The 16,120-nt window shown below is 37.1% G+C and overlaps 1 protein-coding gene across 1 annotated transcript in view; it reads left to right on the top strand.

Annotated features, from left to right (window-relative positions):
- The window catches only part of myo10l3 (myosin X, like 3), a 289,395-nt gene that overhangs the window by 169,676 nt on the left and 103,599 nt on the right, over positions 1-16,120 (top strand). Inside the window, exon 19 of the mRNA XM_061880088.1 lies at positions 2,764-2,844. Coding sequence (XP_061736072.1) covers positions 2,764-2,844 — 81 coding nt within the window. The remainder of the gene's footprint in view (positions 1-2,763; positions 2,845-16,120) is intronic.

The following is a 16,120-nucleotide window of genomic DNA, read 5'->3' as shown; positions in this document are numbered from 1 at the left end:
AAGCCAATGCAGGTGAGCCAGTATAGGTATATATGTATGTATATATGTATATAAAGGTATATACAGTATAGGTATATATGTATGTATATATGTATATAAAGGTATATATAGTATAGGTATATATGTATGTATATATGTATATAAAGGTATATACAGTATAGGTATATATGTATGTATATATGTATATAAAGATATATACAGTACAGGCGTAATGTGATCAAACTTTCTTGTTCTTGTCAAAAGTCTAGCAGCCACATTTTGTACCAACTGTAATCTTTTAATGCTAGACATGGGGAGACCCGAAAATAATACGTTACAGTAATCGAGACGAGACGTAACAAACGCATGGATAATGATCTCAGCGTCTTTAGTGGACAGAATGGAGCGAATTTTAGCGATATTACGGAGATGAAAGAAAGCCGTTTTAGTAACGCTTTTAATGTGTGCCTCAAAGGAGAGAGTTGGGTCGAAGATAATACCCAGATTCTTTACCGAGTCGCCTTGTTTAATTGTTTGCTTGTCAAATGTTAAAGTTAAGGGGACGGGCAATATGCGCATGTGTAAAGTTAGGAGGACATGCCTCATTTAGCGCAAAAAAGTCGTCTGGTTTAAGCCAGGTTTCGCTGAGACCGATGACGTTAAGATTATTGTCTATGATGATATCATTAACTAACAAAGTTTTGGGAGACAATGACCTTATGTTTAAAAAACCTATATTATAGGTAGTGGGCTGTTTCAGGAAATTTTTTATCAAATTATCCGTAGTAGCAATATTAATAATGTTGTGTTTATTATGCCCAGTGCATTTAGTATAATTAAGGCCATATCTAGGAATTGATACGACGGGAATTTTCCGATTGTTTGTTTGGTGCTTTGAAAAACTGAACACATCATAGTTTGCCACCTCAGTAGAACGCATGTCCAACTCTGAAACAATCAATGCAGAAAAAACGTGTTCTAATTTAACTGACTCCTTACCCAGACCAGTAGTCTCGCATCTTCCATTTAAATCCGGCTTCAGGATGGAGGGAAGTGGTGTTCTATGGGGATTAGCCGACCTCGGATAAGCGGAAGATGATGGATGGATGGATGGATGGATGAATGAACCAAACATTCAAGCCTTTTAAGTAGCAAGAGAAAATGAATGAATAAAACGTTAATTATATGTCAGTTTGCTGGCAGTTTCCCGGAAGAGTTAGTGCTGCACGGGGTTCTGGGTATTTGCCCTGTTGTGTTACGGTGCGGATGTTCACCTGAAATGTGTTTGTCATTCTTGTTTGGTGTGGGTTCACAGTGTGGCAAATATTTGTAACAGTGCTAAAGTTGTTTATACGGCCCCCCTGTGCGACCTGTATGGCTGTTGACCAAGTATGCCTTGCATTCACGTGTGTGTGTGTGTGTGTAAAATCCACAAATATTATGTGACACGCTGTTAGTATGGAGGAAAAGCGGACGTGACGACAGGTTGTAGAGAACGCTAAAGGCAGTGCCTTAAATGCACGCCCCCAATATTGTTGTCCAGGTGGAAATCGGTAAAAATTCGGGAGAATGGTTGCCCCGGGAGATTTTCGGGAGGGGCACTTATGGCGACTCATCAGCGTTCTTGTTCTGTAACCCTGTACTCTGTTTGTTTGTCTAATCTTGAACAGCTTTGTGCTGAAAACAAAATTTCGTTGTACTTGTTGCAATGACAATAAAGGCCTGCCTACTGAACTTCGGGAGTCTACCGGGAAAATTAGGAGTGTTGAGAAGTATTAGCGGTGAATGCGGTGTTACAGCGGCACCGACGCTGTATAACACCGGCGGGCCAGCTCTAATGCTAAATTGATATTGACTCAAGGGCCAAATCAAATTACACGGCGGGCCAGAGTTTGACACCCATGCATTAAACAATGTAACAAGGTTTTCCAAAATAAATCAACTCAAGTTATGGAAAAAAATGCCAACATGGCACTGCCATATTTATTATTGAAGTCACAAAGTGCATTATTTTTTTTTTAACACGCCTCAAAACAGCAGATTGGAATTTGCGTCCTGGAAGAGTTAGTGCTGCAAGGGGTTCTGGGTATTTGTTTTGTTCTGTTTATGTTGTGTTACAGTGCGGTTGTTCTCCCGAAAATGTGTTCGTCATTCTTGTTTGGTGTTGGTTCACAGTCTGGCGCTGATTTGTAACAGTGTTAAAGTTGTTTATACGGCCACCCTCAGTGTGACCTGTACGTGTCATGATCTGTGGTCTAGATATTGTTGTGTTGAGTTATGTTCTGTTAGTTTTGGATTCCATTGGTTCCTGTTTTTTTGTACACCCTTGTTTGTTTTAGTTTCCATGACGACTCATTAGTTTTCCCTGCCTCATGTGTTCGGATCACGCACCTGACTCTTATTTAAGCCTGATTTGCCAGTTAGTCGTCCATGGCGACATAATTCTGTTTTTGCTCTGTTCATGCCATAGTTTCACACTTGTGTCATGTATTTGTTTTCTTGCCATGTAAGTTTTTGTTTGTTAATGCCATAGTTTGGTTAGTTGTTTCATGCCACAGTTTGTTTCTTGCTATGCCACAGCTTATGCTAGTAGTTTACTTTCATTCCAAGTGTGATTAGCCTTATTTTCCGTTTTTTTCTACCTTTTTGAGAGAAGATATAAAATATGTTCCTCCCTTCACACCCGGTCCAGAGCAGTCTGTTTGCATCCCGGGAGAACAAATGAGTGTGCTTGTAGCAAAAGCGTACGTAAAGGAAATGAGCTAACGTGTTTTGTTTTTGTAGGAGTCTCTTCATTCCCTGATGGCCACGCTAAGTGCCTCCAACCCCTTCTTTGTCCGCTGCATCAAACCAAACATGGCTAAGGTAAGTCACACTAATTCCTTTTGGCCAAAAAATGTCCCAAGAACTGTTTCCAATAACAGCAACTATTCATTGTTCCCGTTGCTTAGCGTTAATGGTCCAAAAAGTCATTTTACAGTCTAACAGTGCACTGCAAAAACTGAAATCTAAGTAAGATTAAATACCTCAAATAAGGGTGATATTTGCTTATTTTCTGTCTGATAAGATAATTCTTCTCACCAAGCAGATTTTATGTTAGAGTCTTTTACTTGTTTTAAGGGTTTTGGTCCTAAATGATCTCAGTAAGATACTACAACTTGTTGCTGAGATTTTACGACCTATATTGAGTAAAACATGCTGGAAACTAGAATATCAATTGTTGCAAATCTGTGTCATCAACACTCAACACTTTTTTAAGTAATAATTTCTTATTTCAAACATGGGAAAAAAAATCATGATTTTGACACAATGGTGTCTCATAATTAAAACAGATGACAGCCAAATGGACTTTGATGTTTTTTTTTCAAATGAAACAATAGAAAATGTGTGCTCATATAGTAGTACAGTACAGTAAACTGACAGTAAAAGACCTACTGAAATGAGATTTTCTTATTTAAACGGGGATAGCAGGTCCATTCTATGTGTCATACTTGATCATTTCGCGATATTGCCATATTTTTACTGAAAGGATTTAATAAAGAACATCGACGATAAAGTTCGCAACTTTTGGTCGCTAATAAAAAAGCCTTGCCTGTACCGGAAGTAGCAGACGATGTGCGCATGATGTCACGGGTTGTAGGGCTCCTCACATTGTTTACAATCATAGCCACCAGCAGCTAGAGCCATTCGGACCGAGAAAGCGACAATTTCCCCATTAATTTGGATGAGGATAGTGAGAATGAAGGACTAGAAAAAAAAGGCGAGGGCAGTGAGAGCGATTCAGATGTTATTAGACACATTTACTAGGATAATTCTGGAAAATCCCTTATCTGCTTATTGTGTTACTAGTGTTTTAGTGAGATTAAATGAAACCTCAATGTCGGAGGGGCGTGGCCACGGGTGTGGTGACCGCCAGTGCCTTCGGTGGGAGGAGGTAATAGTCCGCAGCTGCAGGAGGACGCAAGCTCCGCTCATGTCTCTGGTAAGAGCCGACTTATTAGCGCAATTTTCTCCCCGAAACCTGCTGGTTGACATGTGGTTGGGAACCATGTTCGCTTGACCGCTCTGTTCCATAGTAAAGCTTCACCTTCGGGAATTTTAAACAAGGAAACACCGTGTGTTTGTGTGGCTAAAGGCAGCCGCAATACACTGCTTCCCACCTACATCTTTCTACTTTTTTTAAGTAATCATTTCTTATTTCAAACATGGAAAAAAAAATCATGATTTTGACACAATGGTGTCTCATAATTAAAACAGATGACAGCCAAATGGACTTTGCTGTTTTTTTTTCCAATGAAACAATAGAAAATATGTGCTCATATAGTAGTACAGTACAATAAACTGACAGTTAAAGGCCTACTGAAATGAGATTTTCTTATTTAAACGGGGATAGCAGGTCCATTCTATGTGTCATACTTGATCATTTCGCGATATTGCCATATTTTTGCTGAAAGGATTTAGTAGAGAACATCCACGATAAAGTTCGCAACTTTTGGTCGCTTATAAAAAAGCCTTGCCTGTACCGGAAGTAGCACACAACATGCGCGTGATGTCACGGGTTGTAGAGCTCCTCACATCTGAACATTGTTTACAATCATAGCCACCAGGAGCGAGAGCGATTCGGACCGAGGAAGCGACGATTTCCCCATTAATTTGAGCGAGGATGAAAGATTCGTGGATGAGGAAAGTTAGAGTGAGGCACTAAAAAAAAAAAAAAAAGCGACTGCTCCGGGCAGTGGTAGCGTTTCAGATGTAATTAGACACATTTACTAAGATAATTCTGGAAAATCCTTTATCTGCTTATTGTGTTAATAGTATTTTAGTGATCAGGGCTTCACGGTGGCAGAGGGGTTAGTGCGTCTGCCTCACAATACGAAGGTCCTACAGTCCTGGGTTCAAATCCAGGCTCGGGATCTTTCTGTGTGGATTTTGCATGTTCTCCCCGTGAATGCGTGGGTTCCCTCCGGGTACTCCGGCTTCCTCCCACCTCCAAAGACATGCACCTGGGGATAGGTTGATTGGCAACACTAAATTGGCCCTAGTGTGTGAATGTGAGTGTGAATGTTGTCTGTCTATCTGTGTTGGCCCTGCGATGAGGTGGCGACTTGTCCAGGGTGTACACTGCCTTCCGCCCGATTGTAGCTGAGATAGGCGCCAGCGCCCCCCTCGACCCGAAAGGGAATCAGCGGTAGAAAATGGATGCTTCGGGCGGTGGCAGTGGTAGCGTTTCAGATGTAATTAGACACATTTACTAAGATAATTCTGGAAAATCCTTTATCTGCTTATTGTGTTAATAGTGTTTTAGTGAGATTATAACGTCATACCTGAAAGTCGTAGGGCTGCGGTGACCGCCAGTGTCTCTGAGAGAAGTCAATGAAGGAGCCAAAATAACAGCTGCCTTTTGGACAGCTACAGGAGTGAATTATATTTATATAGCGCTTTTCTCTAGTGACTCAAAGCGCTTTACATAGTGAAACCCAATATCTAAGTTACATTTAAACCAGTGTGGGCGGCACTGGGAGCAGTTGGGTGTAAAGTGTCTTGCCCAAGGACACAACGGCAGTGACTAGGATGGTGGAAGCGGGAATCGGAACCTGCAACCCTCAAGTTGCCGGCACGGCCACTCTACCAAGTCCCATAATCCACCGAAGTCCCCGGTAAGAGCCGACTTAATATCACAATTTTCCCATCCAAAAAAACTTGCTGGTTGACGTAGAGAAACATGTTCGCTTGACCGCTCTGTGTTAAAGCTTCACAACAAACAAAGTGTTTCGGTTGCTAAAGGCAGCTGCAATCCACCGCTTTCCACCAACGGCATTCTTCTTTGACGTCTCCATTATTAAGTGAACAAATTGCAAAAGATTCAGCATTACAGATGTCCAAAATACCGTGTAATTACGCGATGAAAAGAGACGACTTTGTGGTGCGCACGTGTCATCATTCCGCGACATTTTCAACAAGAAACTCCGCGGGAAATTTTAAATTGCAATTTAGTAAACTAAACCGGCCGTATTGGCATGTGTTGCAATGTTAATATTTCATCATTGATAATTAGAAAAAAGTGTATATTATATACACTATTATATTTATAGTATTTATATTAGGTGTGTGTGTGTGTGTGTGTGTGTGTGTGTGTGTGTGTGTGTGTGTGTGTGTGTGTGTATTTTGGGTATATGCATGTTTGTATGTATGTGATTATGTGTATGTATGTGTATATATATATATATATTTATGTATATATATATATAAATTGTATATATGTGTGTGTGTGTATATATGTGTGTGTTGTGTACATATGTGTGTGTACATATGTATATATGTAAGTGTGTGTGAATTTGAATGTATTTTATATAGACAATATATAGCAGCAACCACTGAATTGAATGATATTATATATATTATTGTATTATATATTGTATATATATATTGTATATGTATAGGGGTGGGACCTAATAAGTTTACTTCTTCCCACTCCCTTTTGAGCCAATCTTGACATCTACAAAAGATTAGTCACATGTAATGTTTTCAATGTAGGTGTAAAAATAATGTATATATATATTTCTTTTGTATTTTATGTCATTCGCTTGTTTTGTTTGCATGGCTCAAAATAAACCATTCATTCATTCATTCATTCATTGATATATAAACGATCAGACTGCGTGGTCGCTAGTAGTGGCTTTCAGTAGGCCTTTAAGGTAATTTTGGGTTCATTGAAGTTCGCTAATTTGACTTGTTTTGGAAAGTCTCGACAAGCCAAATTTTCTTGTTCTATTGGCAGATCATTTTTGCTTAGTTCAAATAAAATACCCCCCTTTTTTGTTTGTTTTTTCTTCTTTTTGAACACTGACTTTTTGCAGCGTACCACTAAATACTCGTACTACAGCATTAAGAAAAAAAATAGTGTTGCTTTTGGTGCACATTTTCAACCCTAATAAACACGCGCCGTTCCCCCTGGCTCCGTGCAAGGACTCCTTTGTACTCCTGGGCCGCGTACTAGAACATTCCAGCCGCTCTAGCCCTTTTACAGGGGGAGGGGTCAGAGGTCACTCCAGCTGATCTGGATGCATCGGTGGAATGCCAAAATAAAACCACAGCGGCCGCAGCAGAGTGAGCAGGCGGTTTATTTATTCATCATCCCCCCCCCCCTCCGCCCACATGGCTATAAAAACGTTAAAACTAGGAAGGTTATCCAGTTGTCTGATTATTGGCTCAAGCAAAGTCTTTATTGTGTGTGGGAGAGAGCGTGAGCTGCCAGTGCTTTAGGGATGGTCCGCTAGGAGCCCCCCCACCCCCGATTTCTTATGCAATCGCCAAGTGGCTTTTTTATATGACATTTACGATTGGGTTTTGAAAAAAAAATGTCTCCCTACATTTACAGCGGTCACCAGGTAGCCCGTAAGGACCAGATGAGTCGCCCGCTGGCCTGTTCTAAAAATAGCTCAAATAGCAGCACTTACCAGTGAGCTGCCTCTATTTTTTTAATTTTATTTATTTACTAGCAAGCTGGTCTCGCTTTGCTCGACATTTTTAATTCTAAGAGAGACAAAACTCAAATAGAATTTGAAAATCCAAGAAAATATTTTAAAGACTTGGTCTTCACTTGTTGAAATAAATTCATTTATTTTTTTACTTTGCTTCTTATAACTTTCAGAAAGACAATTTTAGAGAAAAGATACAACCTTAGAAATGATTTTAGGATTTTTAAACACATATACCTTTTTATCTTTTAAATTCCCTCCTCTTCTTTCCTGACAATTTAAATCAATGTTCAAGTACATTTATTTTTTTTATTGTAAAGAATAATAAATGCATTTTAATTTAATTCTTCATTTTAGCTTCTGTTTTTTCGACAAAGAATATTTGTGAAATATTTCTTCAAACTTATTATGATTAAAATGAAAAAAAATATATTCTGGCAAATCTAGAAAATTTAAATCTTATTTCAAAGTCTTTTGAATTCCTTTTAAAATTTTGGTTCTGAAAAATCTAGAAGAAATAATGATTTGTCTTTGTTAGAAATATAGCTTGGTCCAATTTGTTATATATTCTAACAAAGTGCAGATTGGATTTTAACCTATTTAAAACATGTCATCAAAATTCTAAAATTAATCTTAATCAGGAAAAATTACTAATGATGTTCCATACATTTTTTTTTTTTTTTCAAAAACATTCGAATCAGCTAGTTTTTCTCTTCATTTTTTTCGCTTGAATTTTGAATTTTAAAGAGTCGAAATTGAAGATAAACTATGTTTCAAAATACAATTTTCATTTTTTTCGTGTTTTTTCCTCTTTTAAACCGTTCAGTTAGGTGTTTTTTTCATCATTTATTCTCTACAAAAAACCTTCCGTAAAAGGAAAAAAATGTACGACGGAATGACAGACAGAAATACCCATTTTCTTATATATATAGATTTATTTATTAAAGGTAAATTGAGCAAATTGGCTATTTCTGGCAATTTATTTAAGTGTGTATCAAACTGGTAGCCCTTCGCATTAATCAGTACCCAAGAAGTAGCTCTTGGTTCCACTTGGGCACAATAGCTATGCCAGACCGATTTATTCTGCATTCTTCCAAGACAAATACATTCAAAATAAAACATTATTCTTGACTTTGCTGGCTTTCACCATCTCCGTCCCATCCATCCATCTTCTTCCACTGATCCGAGGTCGGGTCGCGGGGGCAGCAGCCTAAGCAGGGAAGCCCAGACTTCCCTCTCCCCAGTCGCTTCGTCCAGTTCTTCCCGGGGGATCCCTAGGCGTTCCCAGGCCAGCCTGGAGACATAGTCTTCCCAACGTGTCCTGGGTCTTCCCCGTGGCCTCCTACCGGTTGGACGTGCCCTAAACACCTCCCTAGGGAGGCGTTCGGGTGGCATCCTGACCAGATGCCCGAACCACCTCATCTGGCTCCTCTCGATGTGGAGGAGCAGCGGCTTTACTTTGAGTTCCTCCCGGATGGCAGAGCTTCTCACCCTATCTCTAAGGGAGAGACCCAACACCTGGCGGAGGAAAGTCTAATCGGCCGTGATCTTATCCTTTCGGTCATAACCCAAAGCTCATGACCATAGGTGAGGATGGGAATGTAGTTGTTCCCATGGGGCCCGGCCGGGCACAGCCTGAAGAGGCAACGTGGGTCCCCCCTCCAACGGGCTCACCACCCATAGCAGGGGCCACAGAGGTCGGGCGATATGTGAGCTGGGCGGCAGCCGACGGCAGAAGCTACATTGTTTGAAAACAAACAAAAAACTGAATCAATCAATCAATGTTTATTTATATAGCCCCAAATCACAAATGTCTCAAAGGGCTGCACAAACCATTACGACTACGACATCCTCGGAAGAACTCACAAAAGGGCAAGGAAAACTCACACCCAGTGGGCAGGGAGAATTCACATCCAGTGGGACGCCAGTGACAATGCTGACTATGAGAAACTTTGGAGAGGACCTCAGATGTGGGCAACACCCCACCCCCCTCTAGGGGACCGAAAGCAATGGATGTCGAGCGGGTCTAACATGATACTGTGAAAGTTCAATCCATAGTGGCTCCAACACAGCCGCGAGAGTTCAGTTCGAAGCGGATCCAAGACAGCAGCGAGAGTCCCGTCCACAGGAAACCATCCCAAGCGGAGGCGGATCAGCAGCGTAGAGATGTCCCCAACCGATACACAGGCGAGCGGTCCATCCTGGGTCCCGACGAGCGGTCCATCCTGGGTCTCGACTCTGGACAGCCAGTACTTCATCCATGGCCATCGGACCGGACCCCCTCCACAAGGGAGGGGGGGACATAGGAGAAAAAAGAAAAGGAGTGGCAGATCAACTGGTCTAAAAAGGAGGTCTATTTAAAGGCTAGAGTATACAGATGAGTTTTAAGGTGAGACTTAAATGCTTCTACTGAGGTAGCATCTCGAACTGTTACCGGGAGGGCATTCCAGAGTACTGGAGCCCGAACGGAAAACGCTCTATAGCCCGCAGACTTTTTTTGGGGCTCTAGGAATCACTAATAAGCCGGAGTCCTTTGAACGCAGATTTCTTGCCGGGACATATGGTACAATACAATCGGCAAGATAGGATGGAGCTAGACCGTGTAGTATTTTATACGTAAGTAGTAAAACCTTAAAATCAACCTGCAAAGCATTTTTGAGTTCAGTTAACTTTCAAGGTTATTGTTGTGGCAACTCTTACTTACTTCGAAGACTGTTACACAGTTACTCTGCCTAACTCTAGACAGCACCGACATTTAACACATCATTTGCAGACTATAATTACTGGTTTGCAAAATATATTTTTAACCCAAATAGGTGAAATTAGCCAAATTTTCTTGTTCTTTCGGCAGATCATTTTGCTTAGTTCTAATAAAATACCCCTATTTTTTGTATTTCTTTATTTCTTTGTTTTCGAACACTGACTTTTTGCAATGTATTGAGTCAGACTGTCGAGAAATATCCATCCATCAATTTTCTACCGCTTATTTATTCCCTTTTGCGGTCACTGATGCCTATCTAAGCTACAATCGGGCGGAAGGCGGCGTACATCCTGGACAAGTCGCCACCTCATCGCAGTGTCGAGAAATATGACAAACATTTCCCAGCATTTACAAGCGCTTCACCCAAATTCCAAATTTTTAAACCTTGAAAACACAACATTAAAAATCCAAGCATTTTCAAGGTTTTTAAGCACCGGTACGAACCAAAATTATAACATTTTTCAAACCTTGAAAACACAACATTAAAATCCAAGCATTTTCAAGGTTTTTAAGCACCCGTACGAACCAAAATTATAAAAAATTTCAAACCTTGAAAACAAAACATTAAAATCCAATCATTTTCAAGGTTTTTAAGCACCCATACAAACCAAAATTCAAACATTTTTCAAACCTTTGAAAACACAACATTAAAATCCAAGGATTTTCAAGGTTTTAAGAACCCGTACAAACCAAAATTATAACATTTTTCGAACCTTGAAAACACAAGATTAAAATCCAAGCATTTTTCAAGGTTTTTAAGCACCCGTACAAACCAAAATTCCAAAATTTTTCAAACCTTGAAAACACAACATTAAAAACCAAGCATTTTCAAGGTTTTTAATCACCCGTACCAACAAAAATTCCAAAATTTTTCAAACATTGAAAACACAACATTAAAATCCAAGTATTTTCAAGGTTTTTAAGCACCCGTATTAACCAAAATTCCAACATTTTTCAAACCTTGAAAACACAAAATTAAAATCCAAGCATTTTCAAGGTTTTAAGCACCAGTACGAACCAAAATTATAACATTTTTCAAACCTTGAAAACACAACATTAAAATCCAAGCATTTTCAAGGTTTTAAGAACCCGTATGAACCAAAATTATAAAATATTTCAAACCTTGAAAACACAACATTAAAATCCAATCATTTTCAAGGTTTTTAAGCACCCGTACGAACCAAAATTCCAACATTTTTCAAACCTTGAAAACACAACATTATAATCCAAGCATATTCAAGGTTTTTAAGCACCCATACGAACCAAAATTCCAACATTTTTCAAACCTTGAAAACACAACATTAAAATCCAAACACTTTCAAGGTTTTTAAGCACCCGTACAAACCAAAATTCTAACATTTTTCAAACCTTGAAAATACAACATTAAAATCCAAGGATTTTCAAGGTTTTAAGCACCCGTACGAACCAAAATTATAAACATTTTCAAACGTTGGAAACACAACATTTAAATCCAAACACTTTCAAGGTTTTTAAGCACCCGTACAAACCAAAATTCTAACATTTTTCAAACCTTGAAAACACAACATTAAAATCCAAGCATTTTCAAGGTTTTTAAGCACCCGTACGAACCAAAATTCCAACATTTTTCAAACCTTGAAAACACAACATTAAAATCCAAACACTTTCAAGGTTTTTAAGCACCCGTACAAACCAAAATTCTAACATTTTTCAAACCTTGAAAACACAACATTAAAATCCAAGGATTTTCAAGGTTTTAAGCACCCGTACGAACCAAAATTATAAACATTTTCAAACCTTGGAAACACAACATTAAAATCCAAGCACTTTCAAGGTTTTTAAGCACCCTTACAAACCAAAATTCTAACATTTTTCAAACCTTGAAAATACAACATTAAAATCCAAGGATTTTCAAGGTTTTAAGCACCCGTACGAACCAAACTTCCAACATTTTTCAAACCTTGAAAACACAACATTAAAATCTAAGCACTTTCAAGGTTTTTAAGCACCCGTATGAGCCAAAATTATAAAATTTTTCAAACCTTGAAAACACAACATTAAAATCCAAGCATTTTCAAGGTTTTTAATCACCCGTACGAATCAAAATTCCCAATTTTTTCAAACATTGAAAACACAACATTAAAATCCAAGTATTTTCAAGGTTTTTAAGCACCCGTACGAACCAAAATTCCAACATTTTTCGAACCTTGAAAACACAACATTAAAATTTAAGCATTTCCAAGGTTTTTAAGCACCCGCACGAACCAAAATTATAACATTTTTCAAACCTTGAAAACACAACATTAAAATCCAAGCATTTCCAAGGTTTTAAGCACCCGTACGAACCAAAATTATAACATTTTTCGAACCTTGAAAACACAACATTAAAATCTAAGCATTTCCAAGGTTTTTAAGCACCCGTACGAACCAAAATTATAACATTTTTCAAACCTTGAAAACACAACATTAAAATCAAAGCACTTTCAAGGTTTTTAGGCACCCGTACGAACCAATATTATAAACTTTTTCAAACCTTGAAAACACAACATTAAAATCCAAGTATTTTCAAGGTTTTTAAGCACCCGTACGAACCAAAATTCCAACATTTTTCGAACTTTGAAAATACAACATTAAAATTTAAGCATTTCCAAGGTTTTTAAGCACCTGTACGAACCAAAATTATAACATTTTTCAAACCTTGAAAACACAACATTAAAATCCAAGTATTTTCAAGGTTTTTAAGCACCCGTACGAACCAAAATTCCAACATTTTTCAAACCTTGAAAACACAACATTAAAATCCAAGCACTTTCAAGGTTTTTAAGCACCCGTATGAGCCAAAATTATAAAATGTTTCAAACCTTGAAAACAACATTAAAATCCAAGCATTTTCAAGGTTTTTAATCACCCGTACGAATCAAAATTCCAAATTTTTTCAAACATTGAAAACACAACATTAAAATCCAAGTATTTTCAAGGTTTTTAAGCACCCATACGAACCAAAATTCCAACATTTTTCGAACCTTGAAAACACAACATTAAAATTTAAGCATTTCCAAGGTTTTTAAGCACCCGTACGAACCAAAATTATAACATTTTTCAAACCTTGAAAACACAACATTAAAATCCAAGCATTTTCAAGGTTTTTAAGCACCCGTACGAACCAAAATTCTAACATTTTTCAAACCTTGAAAACACAACATTAAAATCCAAGCATTTTCAAGGTTTTAAGCACCCGTACGAACCAAAATTATAACATTTTTCGAACCTTGAAAACACAACATTAAAATTTAAGCATTTTCAAGGTTTTTAAGCACCCGTACGAACCAAAATTATAACATTTTTCGAACCTTGAAAACACAACATTAAAATCCAAGCACTTTCAAGGTTTTTAAGCACCCGTATGAACCAAAATTATAAACATTTTCAAACCTTGAAAACACAACATTAAAATCCAAGCATTTTCAAGGTTTTTAAGCACCCGTACGAACAAAAATTATAAAAAATTTCAAACTTTGAAAACACAACATTAAAATCCAAACACTTTCAAGGTTTTTAAGCACCCGACAAACCAAAATTCTAACATTTTTCAAACCTTGAAAATACAACATTAAAATCCAAGGATTTTCAAGGTTTTTAAGCACCCGTACAAACCAAAATTCTAACATTTTTCAAACCTTGAAAACACAACATTAAAATCCAAGCACTTTCAAGGTTTTTAAGCACCCCTACGAACCAAAATTATAAAAATTTTCAAACCTTGAAAACACAACATTAAAATCCAAGCATTTCCAAGGTTTTAAGCACCCGTACGAACCAAAATTTTAACATTTTTCGAACCTTGAAAACACAACATTAAAATCTAAGCATTTCCAAGGTTTTTAAGCACCCGTACGAACCAAAATTATAACATTTTTCAAACCTTGAAAACACAACATTAAAATCAAAGCACTTTCAAGGTTTTTAAGCACCCGTACGAACCAATATTATAAACTTTTTCAAACCTTGAAAACACAACATTAAAATCCAAGTATTTTCATGGATTTAAGCACCCGTACGAACCAAAATTCCAACATTTTTCGAACTTTGAAAATACAACATTAAAATTTAAGCATTTCCAAGGTTTTTAAGCACCCCTACGAACCAAAATTATAAAAATTTTCAAACCTTGAAAACACAACATTAAAATCCAAGGATTTTCAAGGTTTTTAAGCACCCGTACGAACCAAAATTCCAAAATTTTTCAAACATTGAAAACACAACATTATAATCCAAGCATATTAAAGGTTTTTAAGCACCCATACGAACCAAAATTCTAACATTTTTCAAACCTTGAAAACACAACATTAAAATCCAAACACTTTCAAGGTTTTTAAGCACCCGTACAAACCAAAATTCTAACATTTTTCAAACCTTGAAAACACAACATTAAAATCCAAGGATTTTCAAGGTTTTAAGCACCCGTACGAACCAAAATTATAAACATTTTCAAACCTTGGAAACACAACATTAAAATCCAAGCACTTTCAAGGTTTTTAAGCACCCTTACAAACCAAAATTCTAACATTTTTCAAACCTTGAAAATACAACATTAAAATCCAAGGATTTTCAAGGTTTTAAGCACCCGTACGAACCAAACTTCCAACATTTTTCAAACCTTGAAAACACAACATTAAAATCTAAGCACTTTCAAGGTTTTTAAGCACCCGTATGAGCCAAAATTATAAAATTTTTCAAACCTTGAAAACACAACATTAAAATCCAAGCATTTTCAAGGTTTTTAATCACCCGTACGAATCAAAATTCCCAATTTTTTCAAACATTGAAAACACAACATTAAAATCCAAGTATTTTCAAGGTTTTTAAGCACCCGTACGAACCAAAATTCCAACATTTTTCGAACCTTGAAAACACAACATTAAAATTTAAGCATTTCCAAGGTTTTTAAGCACCCGTACGAACCAAAATTATAACATTTTTCAAACCTTGAAAACACAACATTAAAATCCAAGCATTTCCAAGGTTTTAAGCACCCGTACGAACCAAAATTATAACATTTTTCGAACCTTGAAAACACAACATTAAAATCTAAGCATTTCCAAGGTTTTTAAGCACCCGTACGAACCAAAATTATAACATTTTTCAAACCTTGAAAACACAACATTAAAATCCAAGCATTTTCAAGGTTTTTAAGCACCCGTACAAACCAAAATTCCAACATTTTTCAAACCTTGAAAACACAGCATTAAAATCCAAGCATTTTCAAGGTTTTTAAGCACCCGTACGAACCAAAATTATAAAATATTTCAAACCTTGAAAACACAACATTAAAATCCAAGCATTTTCAAGGTTTTTAAGCACCCGTACAAACAAAAATTATACAAATTTTCAAACATTGAAAACACAACATTAAAATCCAAGCATTTCCAAGGTTTTTAAGCACCCGTACGAACCAAAATTCCAACATTTTTCAAACCTTGAAAACACAGCATTAAAATCCAAGCATTTTCAAAGTTTTTAAGCACCCGTACGAACCAAAATTATAAAATATTTCAAACCTTGAAAACACAACATTAAAATCCAAGCATTTTCAAGGTTTTTAAGCACCCGTACGAACAAAAATTATAAAAATGTTCAAACCTTGAAAACACAACATTAAAATCCAAGGATTTTCAAGGTTTTTAAGCACCCGTACGAACCAAAATTCTAACATTTTTCAAACCTTGAAAACACAACATTAAAATCCAAGCATTTTCAAGGTTTTTAAGCACCCGTACGAACAAAAATTATAAAAATTTTCAAACCTTGAAAACACAACATTAAAATCCAAGCATTTTCAAGGTTTTTAAGCACCCGTACGAACCAAAATTCTAACATTTTTCAAACCTTGAAAACACAACATTAAAATCCAAGCATTTTCAAG

The sequence above is a fragment of the Nerophis ophidion genome, linkage group LG19 (assembly GCF_033978795.1).
Source record: "Nerophis ophidion isolate RoL-2023_Sa linkage group LG19, RoL_Noph_v1.0, whole genome shotgun sequence".
Taxonomy (NCBI): Eukaryota; Metazoa; Chordata; class Actinopteri; order Syngnathiformes; family Syngnathidae; genus Nerophis; species Nerophis ophidion.
This window is presented reverse-complemented; position numbering and strand designations above follow the sequence as displayed.